This window comes from Haliaeetus leucocephalus, unplaced genomic scaffold, assembly GCF_000737465.1.
Source record: "Haliaeetus leucocephalus isolate CR32 unplaced genomic scaffold, Haliaeetus_leucocephalus-4.0 Scaffold184, whole genome shotgun sequence".
Lineage (NCBI taxonomy): Eukaryota > Metazoa > Chordata > Aves > Accipitriformes > Accipitridae > Haliaeetus > Haliaeetus leucocephalus.
Window position 1 is genome coordinate 10,251,564 of NW_010972620.1, and position 15,670 is coordinate 10,267,233.

At 39.9% G+C, this 15,670-nt stretch overlaps 1 protein-coding gene across 7 annotated transcripts in view; it reads left to right on the forward strand.

The window, feature by feature from the left end:
• The window catches only part of BTRC (beta-transducin repeat containing E3 ubiquitin protein ligase), a 120,668-nt gene that overhangs the window by 24,101 nt on the left and 80,897 nt on the right, over nt 1-15,670 (forward strand). For 4 of the 7 annotated variants that reach the window (XM_010564830.1, XM_010564832.1, XM_010564834.1 and 1 more), the window contains one exon: nt 3,924-4,031. The exons of the other annotated variants lie outside the window; for them this stretch is intronic. In XM_010564830.1, coding sequence (XP_010563132.1) covers nt 3,924-4,031 — 108 coding nt within the window. The remainder of the gene's footprint in view (nt 1-3,923; nt 4,032-15,670) is intronic. 7 annotated transcript variants of the gene reach the window in all.

The window sequence follows — 15,670 nt, forward strand, 5'->3', positions numbered from 1 at the left end:
AAAGTTGAGTGCAGGGTTCAGACAGGGATAATAGGTTGTTACACCTTATTATGTTAAAACGCACCACAGTTAAAGACAGTCATTCTGTACTACCGTCTAATTAATTTATCTGAAGTATTTATAAAGAAAATATTCTTAAACTATTGTTTGATTAATTTTTTTTGTGGCTCTTGTTTTACAGTGAGTTCAGTACAGTAAGTTTGTGTTGTCACACCTGTGCACTATAGTTGTAAATTGTAGTAGTCCAAGAACTTTTGTGTTTTCCCCATGTGGAGCCACTTAGTTTTACAGGACAAGGTGATGTATTTCTGACCTGTAACACAATTTACTAAAACTGTGTTAGTTACCCCTAGTATATTGTATTTGCTGAAGGGCTAGAAGAGAACAAATTTGATAAAAAAACCCAAACCAAACCAAAACAAAAAACCCCAACAGTCTGAAATAGTAATGTATAATCTTGTAATGCAATAGCAAATAAAGTAAATAACCAATTTTTAGCACTGGCAAAACTTTAGCCTTTGAGTGTGTATTGAGATTTGTCTTTAGGACATCAAATGATTGGAAGAGAGGGTAGTCTATTAGAGGCAGAACATCTGATGTAGTCAAAAATATTCTTGGAGTATAGTTACAAGAGTAATTGAATAGGTTACAATACGGCTTCCCTTACTGCCCACTCAGCTCAGCCAGTGACTGTGAATGCTTCTAGCTTATTTTAATTCAAAGTAAGGCAAGCCCATTTTAATCACCAGTGGAGCAGCTGGTACGAGCCTCTGTCAGAAGGAGGTTACAGGTCTTGTTTGAAACTGTATTCCCTGTATTTCTTTAGTGGGAAAATATATTTCAGACTTCAGGGAATAGGACTTAAAAATCAGTTGGAAAAAAATTGTGGTTTTTGTCAAATAATTCCCTATCTTATGCCACTCAATGTGTATGAAAGATGCTTAGTTTTTAAGCTTTCATCTCTGGGTCCAAAAGTTGTGCAGACATCCAAAGTATTAATACAGTCAGGAGTCAGGAAGGTAGAGAGACTGCTGCATCCTGGACCAGTACTTAGCAAGCAATATCAGCATTCCCATTTGGCTGTAGTCCAAACGCTGTGCCTCTGTATCTTTGTTTTGAAGAATCAATGTAGATTGACTTAAGTTCAGTAGAGGATTTTGTCAGTCAGCTTTCAAGTAGTGAATGTTGAGGCCAGTCCCTTGTTTGTGGAGCTGACAGTACAAAAGTGAGTGTTTGACACGTGGTTTGCTCAGTGGATGGGGATAGAGGCTGTTCAGATTTTTCAGAGATCAGGCTGTAAATGAAGTTGTTCTGTTGGGTCACTCATCTGATTTACACACAAGCTGTTTCTATTGAAGCACCTGGGGCCTTTTGTTCATGCTTGTGAATAAGCCTCTTTCAGTCACCAACAGTAATTTAGCGTCTCTGCTTCCTTCAATAGGTAAAAGGCAAGTACAGGAATGACATTTTCTCCCACACTGTGTGCAATTTCACACTTATTTTTTAAGATAGATAACAGAACTGTTTTGGTAATATAAATTTTGTTATATACTGGAGCAGATTCAGAAGTCATCTAAGGTGTTGGTAATTTTTTACCACATACTTCCTAATTCTGGAATGATGCTAAGCAGCAGGAGTGCATGGGTGAGTAGTTACATCCTCTGTAGGTACAGAGATTTCTGCAGAATAGACCTCCAATGTTTTCCTTTGTTATCATGGCAATTTTAGAGGAAGACATTTCATTACCTTGTAGGTGCCCTGGCACAACAGCGTGCCCTACCTGCAGCTTGTAGTGACTCTGACTTGAGCCATAATCTCACATAAACTTTGAGGCAACATAAGCTTGCCTCTCTGCTGACAGAATGGTCCTCATTTTTCCTGCCTCTGTGTCTTTACATGCTTTGGTCAGTACAAATATTTAAAGTAACTTCTTTTATCTTGTCAATCAATTTTAATGGCAATCAGTTCTTTGAGCTTATTATTGCAGCACAAAAGCCTGAGCCAGCACAAGGGATGAGAAAGCTTGAGAAAAGGGAATAAATGATGAGGCAAGACTTCGCTAACTCTGTATGCAAAAAAAAAAAAAAAAAAAAAATTTCCCCTGTTTTTTTTTTTTTTTTTGTTATAAATCCTAGGATGGGTAATGGTAAGCAGCTGATGCAGAGCAAATGCACTAGGTTATCATCATCAGAGGTGCCATGTTGTAGTTAATCTTCCTTGTTACTGTGACATTCTTGGAGAGTAATAAACACCTTTGATTTAAGTAAATGCATTATTAAATAAATGAAACGCTTAACCATAGAAGTCCACTTCATATATATATATATTTTTAAGGCTGATTGTCAGAACAGCTTTTAATAGCTGCAGTGATATGTATTACATTACAAAGAAAAGATTACTGGCATTTGGAAGGTTTTTGTGTGTGGGAGTGTTTGTTTTCTGGGAGGTTAGGATGGCAGACAAGGAAGTATGGCTCAGATTTTTGTTGCTTGTTATAATACTATGGCTGTAATTTTTTTTGTCTTCAGGAGGGGCATTAGCTACAAATTCATGTGATGTGTGATACCACAAACTACTCGAGTTTCAGTATCTTTGTAAAGTGAAGATTTTTTTTTTTTAAAAAACAAAAATGAGGGGAGGAATTTATTTTAAGGTATCGTAAACTTCTAATAAGCACATTTGTATAGGTTATGTTCCCCAGCAGTCTTTTAATACTATTTCTGGAACAGCAGTGTAAATTGCAACAAAGTACAGCAAAGAACGTGGTGATAGACAGGGTTAATCTCTCTGTGGCTGTCTGCACAGTACCAGATTATGAATGTTGGTGATCACCTTTCTGCTCATTCAAGGATGGGATATGTTGCTCTTACGTACTAATTTAGTGCAAGATTGTGCAAGTTTTTCTAGCCTTCTTAAGAACAGCAAGAAATGGTGGCTCAAAAGGCAGCTGTCATTTCATACCCGTTCCAGCTGCCCTTTCCACTCAGATTTCCTCCCATCCCCCCCTTTAAAAAAAAAAAAAAAAGGGGGGGGAGGATTACAAAAAATAAGAGTATGAGGGTTTGAAATCTCTAGCATCTAATCTATCACATCCTACAGTTTTCATAGCTATCTGCCCATTTAAAATATACTTGTTTTTTCCTGCCTTGCCAGTAATTAGGCAAATGCAGTAGTGCTTATGGCATCAAAAACTCCGTGGCTGGTAAAAGCAATTGCTATCATAATGCATCCCTAAATTTAATAGTAGTGGTGTAAAATGAACAAGCAACTCTCTATATTTCAGGGGGTAAAGGCTTTAACTATCAAAATGGCTAGTATTTTCCTTGATGGCTGCTTTGGCTCCTTTTTTGTATTTGTGTTTGGAGGAACAGAATCAATTTATTATAATAATTGTATTTTATTTAATGAATAACAAGGCAAGCAGAAACATTAAACTTACATAAAGTGTAACCAAGTTCCTATTCACCTTGGATTGCAGGTTTTTCCTTTTATCCCCTTTACAGACAAAACCCAAACCTTTTCTTTCACTGCCAGTATTACACTTAAAGTTGTCATTTCCTTTTCTGCTTCCCTTGCAAAATTACTTGCTTTGTGTTGTGCCTGGAGCGTGGCTGTGCATGGAGAAGAGGTCTGATTAATTGGAAAGAAACTTTTTGTTACTGGAGAAACTCACACATTGGTGTAGAAAACTGACCAAAAATTTACTTTCTTGATCCATAGTGACTTTTTCTTGGTATTATGACATCTGTAAAGCTTCTCTCAAGGAAAAGACTCATCAGCAGTTTGTGTTCTCTTAAAGATATCTCAGTCTTTAACGCCAGGTGCAGTTGTGTTGATGCCATTTGGCTAAGCCTTGAAAGTTCCTGTAATCTGTGCCATCCTGTTTCATACAGTCCCATCTCATAGTTGTCCTTTCTCTGCAGTGCTCTATGCCCAGATCTCTGTGGCTGGGCTGCTCCAGCCTGGCGGACAGCATGCCCTCACTGCGATGCCTGTATAACCCAGGGACTGGCGCACTCCCAGCTTTCCAGGTACTTTCTGTCTCTCCCCGCTCCTTCTTTTCTCTCTGTCTGTGTACGTGTGCATCTCCTCCTTTACTTGCTTGCTTTACCGCCATTTATTCTCCTTCATACTATATGCCTCTCTTATGTCATTCAGATTGCTGGTATTTAAACCCATCTTGTGTCGATTCAGGGTAGGTCAGTGCTGGGACATTTCCATTACCTCAATATAATATAATTATTTTGTCTAAATTGGCTTGGTACCATCATCTTTTCCATTGGCTTTCAGTTGTGTCAAAAATATACCACTTAATTATATTTGGCAAACAGTATCCATCACGCAGTCTCCAGTCTGGCTATTCATGGAGTGATTCCCCTCCTATCTAAGTTTTCTGTTTGCCACTTAGAGGACTGAGGGGGTGGGTTCATTGCCATAGTGATAATTGATGCCAGCATTTGTTTACTTCAGGTTTGTTAGCAGTAGTCTGGACATTTTGACACAGAAAATTATTGTACAAGTAAGCTGTCAATCAAAAGGCAAACAAAGAAAACCTGTTTTTTTTCTTTGGTCTCTGATTTTGTTAGATTCAAGCTTTTCTCTGTCATGAAATAGCTTTCTGCCAAACAGGTTTGTTCAGGCACTTTGGGTGACCAGTGAATCTTGCAAAATGCAGATGCTTTCCTGTGGGTAGAGAGTGAGGCAGCTATTGGGTGAGCATCTAGAAACCTACACAAGGCTCTCAAGATCATTGCAAGCATTTTACAATGACATGGATATAAACAGCAGAGATGTTATGTTCATGTTGAATACTCTGTCTCCGAGATGTGTGAACTGCAGTAACTGAGAGACGTTAGGAGTATCTCTATAGAGAACGTTTTTGTTGGAGCTCATGGTAGCATGAACGTTGACTTCAAGGTTTGTGCTGCTGGATTACGCTACTGCTGACCTAACCTGTGGCAGAGAGTTTTATTCATCAGCATCTTGCAAAACCAGACATAATAAATAAGCTAGAATCTTTCTGAAACTTTCACTCGTTTTGGTGAAAGTTCATTATGTGCCTCTAAAGGACAGCATGCAAAGATTATTTTGAATTCGACTTCTTCCTCCCAGGGCTAGGAGAGTACTGTGGAAATAAGCCTCAGGGGAGGCTTAAGTGTCTTGCATCATTTTGCTGCAAGTCTTTTTGCTGACCCAGCAGTAGCACTGATGGACTCTGGAAGGTGTCCTGCCAGGTCTCCTTTGCTGAAGCAAGCTTTTAGTGGAGCTTTCCATGGGGGAGGGGGAAGACGACTTTTTATTAGTCTAAGAGGACTCTGGAGACAACAGGCAGAGTTTAGATTCCTACTTCTAATCCTGATTTGCATAATTTGACTAAATCGGATGGGCCTCATTTTTGGGCTTTCTGCTGTTGAATAAATCTCAGATCTCTTTAAGCCCAGGTTTCAGAGAACCTTAGCAGTATATGGAAAGCAATTTAAAAACTCAAATTGGGACTCCTTTCTTTCTACTTGAATTATTTTTGATTACTCAGAATAAGCATATATTACAAAGGGGAAGGGAAATTAGCCTCTTTTAGCTCAAGATGTTCTTGCTAATGATAGATAGGATAGATAGGAACAATATCTTTTCTGCTAATGCAGTGCATTGATATTTGGGTTCAAATGAGTCAGCTGCACAACTATTCACTGTGTACTGCCTTCTTGGGAGAGTAGTAGGACTTTGACATTTGCATTCCTGCAGATTTTGAGAGACATTTCCATGTGTATTTAGTGACTATGGGAATTGGGGAAGCCTTGCCCCACTTGCCATCTAAAAACTGTTACTCTTCACATCGCTCTGACTGCTATGTTGAGGAACACATTTAGTGCCAATTGCGGGAGAAGCTAAATTGCCAGCAACAGCTTTTGCAGCAATAAGTCATCCATATTTCAGTCCTTTTTTTTCAATGGGCTTTGGTCCCCATTAACTTGCATGGTTTGAAGAAAACTCCCCTCTATGAGGCATGGCTTCTGCATTTTCCAGTGCAGAAGTCTACATGGGAGTGGTTTGGAGCCTGCTTGAAGCTGTGATGTTGCAATGTTTCATCGTTCTTTAATGCTTTTTTTGATATCGAATCTTCAGGAAAGCATTAAAGACTTTCTTGTAGCCCAGCAAATTTTCTCATAATAAGTTATTTTCTTTTTTCCATAGCAAGCTTGAAGTAACTGGAGAAGCATATCAATGTTCTTTGCTTGTGGCAAAAGAGAAGATGCCATCTGGAAGGCTACTTAGTCACTGCTGAATTTGTCTAGTTATTTACATGCTTACCTTCAGATGCTCAGACAGAAATGTGGAAAGAGGCTCTTTTTTAATAGCTCAGTTAAAGCCCTGCTGACTCCTCATGGGAAACATTGGCAGATAGTAGATTTAGAGATGATTCTGTTAATATGTCAGATAAGTTCATTTTTCTTCTTTGTGTGTTTTTATTATTGGAGACACTTGTGTGAAAACAGGATCTTCTGGTTCCTCAGCTCTGTTTGGCAATCCTCCCACAGTGGGAAAGGTTTTAAGGCTAAACCCATGAATGGGGGAATAAGGAGCTAGAAACAGTTCTTTTTAACATCTCTTCTCTCAAAGGGCTTTGCAACTCATAGTCTATTGAGTAACTGAATTTCATAGAGATCATGGTGGAAGATGGCAGCAAATTGGAACTTGAACTCCTATAAGGCACTGTGGGAAGGGGTCAAAGAGGCTGTGTTAACAAGAGAAAAAGGCCATCCATTCTATTTTCAGTGTCTTGGGTGCCAAATTTTACTGTACTGTTATTCTGCAAAGCAATTGAAAACTAGGTTGTGTGTAGATTCTCTTAATAATTAAAAAAAAAATTATGCAGAGTATATTCTTTTTCCTAGAAATCCATGCTTTGGAAGTTTCCAGATGTGCCAACAGGTGTCTGTTTTCATTATATTTTTCATTTGAAGATAATTACTTTCCCTTTTGAAATACTTTTTATGCGTGCTCACAAGGCTCTGTTTATGTTGCTTTTAATAGTCGCAGTTCTCTGAAAATTCTAATTTATAATTACACCGATCAAGTATGCCAAGGAAATGATTGTATTAATCCTTCCAGGTTTGCAGAAGACCACAGTACTTCCTTGAATTTATTTCTGTAAGCTATTATATAAATGAGGAGGCTTGAAGAGCAATTTGAAAGTCTTGCCAAAGGTTATGTATCAGGGTAATCACAGAGAACAGTCCAGCGCTTCCTTTTTACCTAATTGACACCCATCACGAATATCAGCTCCAGTTTAGACTGTAAACTTTTGGGGACAACAGTCATGCTTTTACTTCTTTGGAGCCTAGGCACCAGTGAAAAAGCAAAAGAGTTGTCTTGTCACCTTTATTTTGCCAGATCTGAAACTCTATTTCTGTAACAGGCACTTGTAGTCAAAGAGGAGGATTAACTTTTGTGGTGGAGGTAGCAGCATCTTGTTGAATACACAAGTGTCTCTAGAATGCCAGAAATTCACATTTTCCTTTAACTGAAGTGAAGGTCTTGATCATCAAGAACTGCACATCAGAGTTTATCAGATGAAGGGGACTGCCTTCTGTGTGGTTTTGCAGAAGCAAGGTGTGTCGTCTTTGGTCTTGGCAGAAAGCTGTGTCCTGGTTGAGGAAAGCACGGGTGTACTGTGCTAGGTAAATTGAAGTAAACAGGCATGCACTTGAGGTTGTGCAGCATGACATGGTGTACAGCACTCCTTTCTTTGGACTGAGATCGCTTTTGGAGAAAGGTGAGAGTATGAAAGATGTAAACAGCCTGTAGTGACGGAAGCCTGTTGCAGCCATGAGGCAGAGACAAACTCATTTCTCAAATGAATTTTACATCTATTTTTTTTCCCTAATGTTTATATTTTTGTGTTAGGAAGTAGAGTATTTGGTAAAGAAGCATTGTCAGTAAATTGTTAGAAACAGTTGTCTCTCTGAATTTCCTTAGCCTGTTCATGCATTTTTGCCTTAAAAGTTGACATCTTATTGCTGGGAAATGCAGTGTAAATGTGAGTAGGAGTACATTATTTATGGTTATACAGGAGGTTAAAGCTAAAGTCTTGGGCTGGGCAAATTGTGCATGCTCAGAAATGTGTTTGTGAGAAAGGAGTTTGAAGGAAATCAGCTTTGGAGCCAATGTTTGCTGGTGTGCGTAGTTCTGTCTCTTAATTGGGAGAGAGATGGGGTGTCCAGTCAATAGACTCCATCGGTGTGGAGACGTGGCTGCCCTCACCGAACCTGCTTTGCATTCCCCCCTCATGCTCTCCCAGCGGCCGTGTGAAATCTGCCCGCGGGCTGTTTACAGTGCGCCTCTAAAACGGAATCATAATTTTGGTGACTAATAGCCAGAGCATGTGGCTCCAGCACCCCCCGGCTGGCGGCAGGCTCTCCCCTGGTTATGAATGTACTTAGGTGGCCCCCAACTGTTTACAAGACAGCAGAGGTGAGATCTTTGATTGACAAGTCAGAAATGCATTAGATCATTCCCTCTGCCAGTCTCTGGTTCATGCTGTTAAAAATGTCAGCCTCTCCAAGTTTGAATGGCAGCCCGAGGGCCTCAGAAGCTTTTTGTTTTCTGAGATGGAAACACAAATTGGATGTGTGCCTGAGCGCTTCATCCTGGGCTGTAATTTCATCTTTTAGCTAAGAACCACAAGGTACATGAGCAAAGCACCCTGTAAACAATAATACCGGGGAAAAAAATAAACAAGGTCGTGTTTCTGGTACGTTGATCCACTGGTGTCCTGACCTCTATCACGTTGAACATCTCCACTCTGATTGCTGTTCCCTTTGGCATTACAATGAGAGGAGAGAGACTGACACGGGAGGCAAAGATTTAAAGTTGCAGTGTTGTTGCACATTCCTTGTATTGGCTATGAAATATTGAACTGCCACAATGTGACACCTGGGTTTTTTTAAGCAAAGTTTCTTGTTGGAGGTGTTGGGCAGCAGTTTCTTCCCTTTCTCCTCATCTTAGCACCTGGCAAGAGCAATTATAAAAGCATGAGAGGGGATACGAGAAGGAGCAGAAATGAAGCTGGATTAATTGCGTAATTCTTGCACTTGTCTCCAGCCCCCATCTGTGGTTCAGACTTTTGGGAGCTTCACTGTAGGAGGACCAAGAGGGTTATCTTAGCTGGGGATTTTTTTTTTAATTTATTTTTTTTTTTAATATGAAGTAAATGCCCAGTGACTACAGAGCAGCTTTGTTAAACATATTTAGGGTTTATCCCCCTTTAAATCTAATGGCCTTGTCTGGCTGGGGGCATAACCTGTGCTGTTACTTGGTGATTCTGGGAAGCCAACCAAACTCTGAGAGCTCCTGGGTTGTGCTGCAGGATCTCAGCTCTTGGGTAATAGCAATGACAAGAGACGCTTCCCTCCTTTCAGGTGGCAAAGGAGTCATCCTCTGCGGATCAGTGGAGACGGTTTGGGGTTTTTTTGGTAGTACGTTACAATTTAGTAATAAGAAATTGGCATTTATTCTGCACCCGTATTGATTGTCAAGAGTTGCATGTGCAATTCCTCAGTCTGAGTATCAAGAAGTGTGACAGTATCTGTCACTGAGAAATACCACTCCGGTATGCCCAGCATGATGGTTAATTTAAACTGCGTTGTAGCTAAAAGGCCTCCCCTCCTTCAGCCTCTGCATTAATGATCTTGTTACTACCTAACGTGCCCTTCCTGATAAGGAGAGGGCAAGGTCTTTAGCTCGCCGGCATTACTTCGGCTGATTAGTCTAAAAAATGAAACCAAACTCATCCGAGGTTTCTTTCCTCCCTTGTTAGAAGTCAGAAAGGTGTGTAAAGCCGTAGTGACAAATGGCATATGCAGCGCCACATTGAAGGCATACAGGTATTTTTAAAGCTAGCTCCAGTTCCTCAGGATTGTGAACATCTGCTTGGAGGTATTGTAGAGCTGCACAATGCACTAATTGAATTACTCTTTTCTGGAGTTGCAGGCTGCACTAATTGAATTAGAATCAGGCTGTGCGTGTGCGCGCACGCGCCACCGCGCATGTGTCCGGGAGCCGGGCGGGGGGGCCCGGCCATCCCGCGTACTGTGCTGCCCTCTCACGGCCCCGGCGGGTACTGCAGGGGCGGCGGGGACGGCCAGGCCTGCCCACAGCCCGCGGCTCGGCTCCTCCGAGCCGTTCCCGTCAGCCCAGGGCGGTCCGAGGTCTGTAACGAACCCGCTTCTTCGTGCTATTTCGTGTGTTATTTTTTAAATTAACGTTTTAGTGACTTTTCCATGCTCTTCCAACGTCTAATCTTGATCTTTCTTGCCTTATGTGAAGAAAGGAGGTGTTAAGTGTACCCCACTGCAGTCCCCTCGCAGCAATTACAAACGTTTCTGTGTGTTTAGCACCAGCATAGTCTGCTGTAAATCACTTGGCTCGGTTATCGTTTTGAATCTGATGGCTCTATGGGCAGCGCTTCAGAGGGAGCCAGTTGCACAAGCTCAAGTTTGCCTATTTCTGCATAACTCTTCTGCAAAGAGCTAATACAACATTAAGTAATAATAGTAATTTAAAAATGAAAATATGGAATTTTACCACAAATTTGGAGAAGTCATGAAGTACTTTATCACCCAGCAGTTAAGCCAACATTAGTCAGAATTCAGTGACTCTTGGGAAATACAACATGCAGAAGGTAGTTCTGAATGTGTGTGTAGGGAGAACAAAATGAAATATTTCTTCTTGAAATCAGGTATTTATGTGACCACATGCACATTTCAGGGGCACAAACCCAAACATTCAGAGTAGAAATGCACTTCCTAATCTTAAAATTCACAGCTTGAAGAGATACTTTCTTTGCTACACTGTGTCAGGTGGGTTTCTTTTTATTTCTTCTGCTTTCTGTTGGCTACTACTTACATGGTGCATAAAAATAGTCAGGTATTATTTTTCCTGTATTCTTTCTTCTATAGACAATCAGATGACTCAGTTCTTCATAAAATTTCAGCCGTTTCCACTCCGCTTTCTGTATGTTTGGTAGATCATTCTCATAAACCATATCAGAGACACAATGGTATTTATTTTGCTTCAATGGTTGTTCCTTAGATTTTGTTACTTTTCAAATAGATGAAAATAATTTACTAGAATGCTCTACAAACTAAGTAAAATTAAACTATGCTTGTCAAAATACATAAACAATACTCTGTGATGTGCATGATTCTTTTTTTTATTGCATTTGTATACTTGCCCTGTGTCTGGTGATGTTAAACAGGGCTTCTAATTACCACTGAGAATCAGCAAAGTGCTACTGTACACAGAACTTGGGAATTTTCAGTTTCATTGAAATTTGTTTAACAACCTGCTGCCCCCCAAAATGCAGAGCGTTTGGTTTTTGTTTTTTTTTTTTAATTTATGAAATAGTTTTGTGTTGCTTTTGGAGGAGAATTCCAGAACAAATTTATACATTAAATTGGTTTTGATTTTATTTACATTTGTGGTTGTTTCTCTTTAGCATTTTTATTTTTAATATATATATACAAAAAAATAAAATCAGGTTGTCAGCCTTCTTGGCTCCCTTTCCAAGTAGTCAGGTAGACTGCTTCTAGTAGCCATTGTTAATGAAATATCCAAGTTACTCATTGGTCATGCCCAAATGTTTATTTGAGGTTCATGTTTAGTTCTTAAATGATTTCCAATATGATTTGGTACCATTATGGAATTTTCTGAATTGTGTCTGTATATAGTAAGATCAACCATCCGCTTCTGCCTACCTTCTACAAAAATCCTTGTGATTTATTCTCTCAAAATACAACCGTATACCCAGCAAACAAAGGAAGCAACTCTTCATTCAGCCAATAAAACTGCATACGTTTTTACTCTTTCAGGAATATGCCTTGCTCTTCTACGGCATCTTCAGAGTAATAAACTATGCAGCAACTCTTTGATGTAGGTAATAACATTTGACCTTGCAACAGAGTATGTTCCCTTGTTGAAATGAAGACAACTAACACGATGGTTTGGGTTGTTCTTAATTTAAAATAAATAAATAAATAAAATTGGTGTGTAGTATCAGACACCTACATACAGTCCCTTCTTTTGGTAGAAGTTAGAAGTGAAGGTGGTCGTGTTGGAGGGATTGGGGTTGTCACCTTTAAAATAATGTGGGAGTGAGTTGGTGCTGCCTTAAGAGGCTGTAAGTGGGAAAGAATCCATTCCATCCAGTGTATAAAGTGGTTTTAAAAACAATCTATTTCTAGAACCTAAATTGTCCTGGGACCAGCTCTTGATATAAAAATTCATAGAAACCTGTTTTTCCAAGTGTGGTAACTTCTTGCCATAGTGCTGTAGTGTTAGAATTCACATTGGCCAGGTTGTTCTGTAAATTAAACAGTGACAGCTTCCCTCGGGGGAACAGCCAATGTATTTATGATGATGTGCTGATTACACAAAATACACTGCAAGCAGAAAACAGCTGCAGAGAACAAACCTCTTAAAAGAATACAATTACAAATAGCACCCTCAGTATTTCTAGTGGTGAGAGTAAAATACAGCATGCTAATGCAGGCTTCTAGTTTGCTTCCAAAGAAAAGAGATCTACAAAGAAGAGGCTGAAGTATGGTTGGATGCACACACAGTGCCAATATGGAGTGGCATATAATCTGTTTCTGAAAGCGAAGGGCAAGAACATACCTCAGCCCTGCTTTTTAGCTATTCTTGTTTCTTAAAATTTCTGTGACTACAACTCCAACAGCACTGGCCAGTGGGGCATTGGGGCTCTCCAGCTTGTCGATGTTTTGACCACTGTGGTTCGCACCCTCTGTCCTGGTTAAAAATTGAGATGTGATGAGATGACTAACAATTAGTTGGTGCTACCAGTCTGACCATTATGGAACAGATTGTAGGAGATGTTAAGGGGGGGCGGGAGAAGGTCCCTGGTTTAAAGCTAATCTTTCTTCTGCTGCTAATTGTTTGCTTTGAGGGAACTTTTAGAAATAAATTTCAATTGTTGTTTTTTCCTAGACTGCAGTGTTTCATTTTTAAAAGGTCCCTGGTTTGTATGTGTAAGTCAAGGTCTTGTACAGGCCAGTTTAGGATCCAGTTTAGGATATGACAATAAAACTTGAAAGAAAATGTTACTGGGAAGATAGCAGAGGTGGGACTGTGCTCACAGATCAGGACATGAACAGATCTTGGGAGAGACAGAGGTCCTTTGAACCTTTCTTCATCTGGAAACAAAAAATGAAAAGTAACTGGAATTGCTTTGTGTACTGTGGCTGTATGCAAGAGAGAAGTTGCAATAAGGACTACTGTGGTGGGATTTCATGTGAGGGCTTGTTGAAAATGAGGAGAATGTGGCAGTGGCAGCTCCCACAGCTGCTAGTGTCTCACTTTGGAGGGCTGCAAAGCAAAAAAATCTCAAACTCCAAAGGACAATCTTGTTAGATCTAAGATAAGCTGTCACACTTTAATTGTTAAAATACAGCATTTTACTTATGACTATGTCATGTACGTATGTGGGAGAGTTCAAGTGCTGAGAATGCCCTTTTCATCCACTTTTTGAGAGTCATTGATAGATAAGTATAATGCCTTTTAAAAGTCTGGGATTCCTTGTGTTTCGTGTCTTTGTTATGTTCCAAGACCAGTATCAATAAAACATGTCTCAAATACTGGGCAAGAAATCACCTGCTTAAAACGAAGAAAGGCTGCTCTTTCAACATATAGATGTGATTTTAAAGCAGATGAGGTAGCAACATTGGCACTCTAATTTGGAAGGACTTTAATTCACTTGCTTAAAAAGAAGAATCAGGCTTTCCATCTATGGATTGCTGGCATGTACTAATAGACTGTTATTCATCTGTCTGTATTTTCTTTAAATCGTTTTTGAGCCTCCCTATGTTGTCCTGCTCTGCTGACATGTATCCCATGTGGCAAGAGGGAGTTTTGTATAATCACCCTGCTTTAATCAATAGAATAATTGATAAACCAGATAAGATTTAAACTGATTACCTCCCCGAGTAGAACTCCCTGAGGGCCTTGGACTCTCTTAATTTTGACATGTATGTTGTGTACCCCATGGATGAAGTGCAGTTTGAATTATCTGTTTTTATTTGCTTAATGATGGGGAGGGTGTTAAAGTCAAATGTTTAATTAACCCAGCAATGGGCTGCGCTGTCACTTACACACACATCCAGCTGATTGAGATATCTCACCGAGAATACTGAATAGGAATGATAATGCGGCACTGAGACGGAAGATTGCTTTTTCAATCCATTTGCTGGGTCACTGCTTTGAATGTCTTATTGGATGAAAGGCATTCAGCCTGGAAAAAAAATTCAGCATTTAAGTACATTTTGTTTTCCTGGCCCCTCTCCACCAAGAAGTTAACTAAAACAGATATGTTGTAGGTTTAATAAGCCATTCATGTTGTAGCAAAAAGCTGTGAATAGTGGATCTCAATAGGTAGTGATCTAGAGCTATATAATTTCCTATAGGAACAAAATGTTTGCTAGCCCCAAGGTATCTGAAGGCGAGACACTATATACACCTTCTATCTTTCCTTCTTTGATTGCTTGACTACTCACCCCATTTGAAGGTCTCCATAGCAGGTCCAACTCCTCTTCCTTACCCAGCAGAGTGAGATTTGTAATAACATTTTGTAAATCCTTGCTCTAGTTCAAGGAAATGGCATTTCAGAGTTTGAATTATTTTTGTAATAGCAGAACCTAATAGTGAGCTTTTAAATTGAAATGTTACAGGAGGGGCTGTTGTGTTGCCATATTCAAATTTGGTCTAGCCAAATCGGGAGGACGCAGGGGTTTGTTTCTTGGGTGGCAGCTGTTAAAAGGCCGTGGTGCTTGCTAGCCAAATGTTATAATGTGCAGTGCCTAATCTGTAATTTTCCATTCTTTTATTAGAAGATCATAAATTTTTTTGCTTGATGTGATGGAAGGTTGGGACATGTTTAGATTCACACTTTTTTTTTATCAGCAGTGAGGTTTTTCAACAGCACTGTGTGGATGTAAACACAACATGTATTGGAAGCTAACTAAATTTGCCCCATACTCCAGTGGTGGATGATGCTTCCTGTAATGAATGTAACTTTGGAAGCCGGAAAAAGCACTGCGCTCTGCCTGTATGGACAAATTACTACTGTGAGGCACGTTGGGGAGGTGGAGCTATGTCACCTGAACTGCTCCATGGTGACTCTGTAGGTATTTTGAACCTGTTCGAGATTGAAAACCAAGTTGCTTTGGCTGCAGGGTCATGTGGCTCACATTGTCTAAGATAAAAAGATATGGTTGCCTCTACATACTGTGGTGTAGACAATATGCTGTGAATTCAAGTCAATCTAACACTGCAGTGAGATCACTGAGTAGCCATTTCTTTAAGCAAGTGAGCTGCTTTCATTTGCTATTTGGGGGAGGAACTGTGCCTAAAAAGTTAACACAGTGTGGGGGACAGAATTTGGGGTTTGTTCCCCCATGCTGTCATTTTGACTTTGGGCACACAACTTCTGCTTCATACCTTTGTTTTGTATCTCCTTTTCCCCTTTCCTGAAATGAAAAATAGGAAGGAAAAAACAAGAAAAGCATAAAACAGTATAGTGCGATGAGGACAATGTGATTGAGTTAGGTGTTTGGGAGTGAGAAGACCACAGGCTCTAAGGAATGGGTGGGATGAGAAG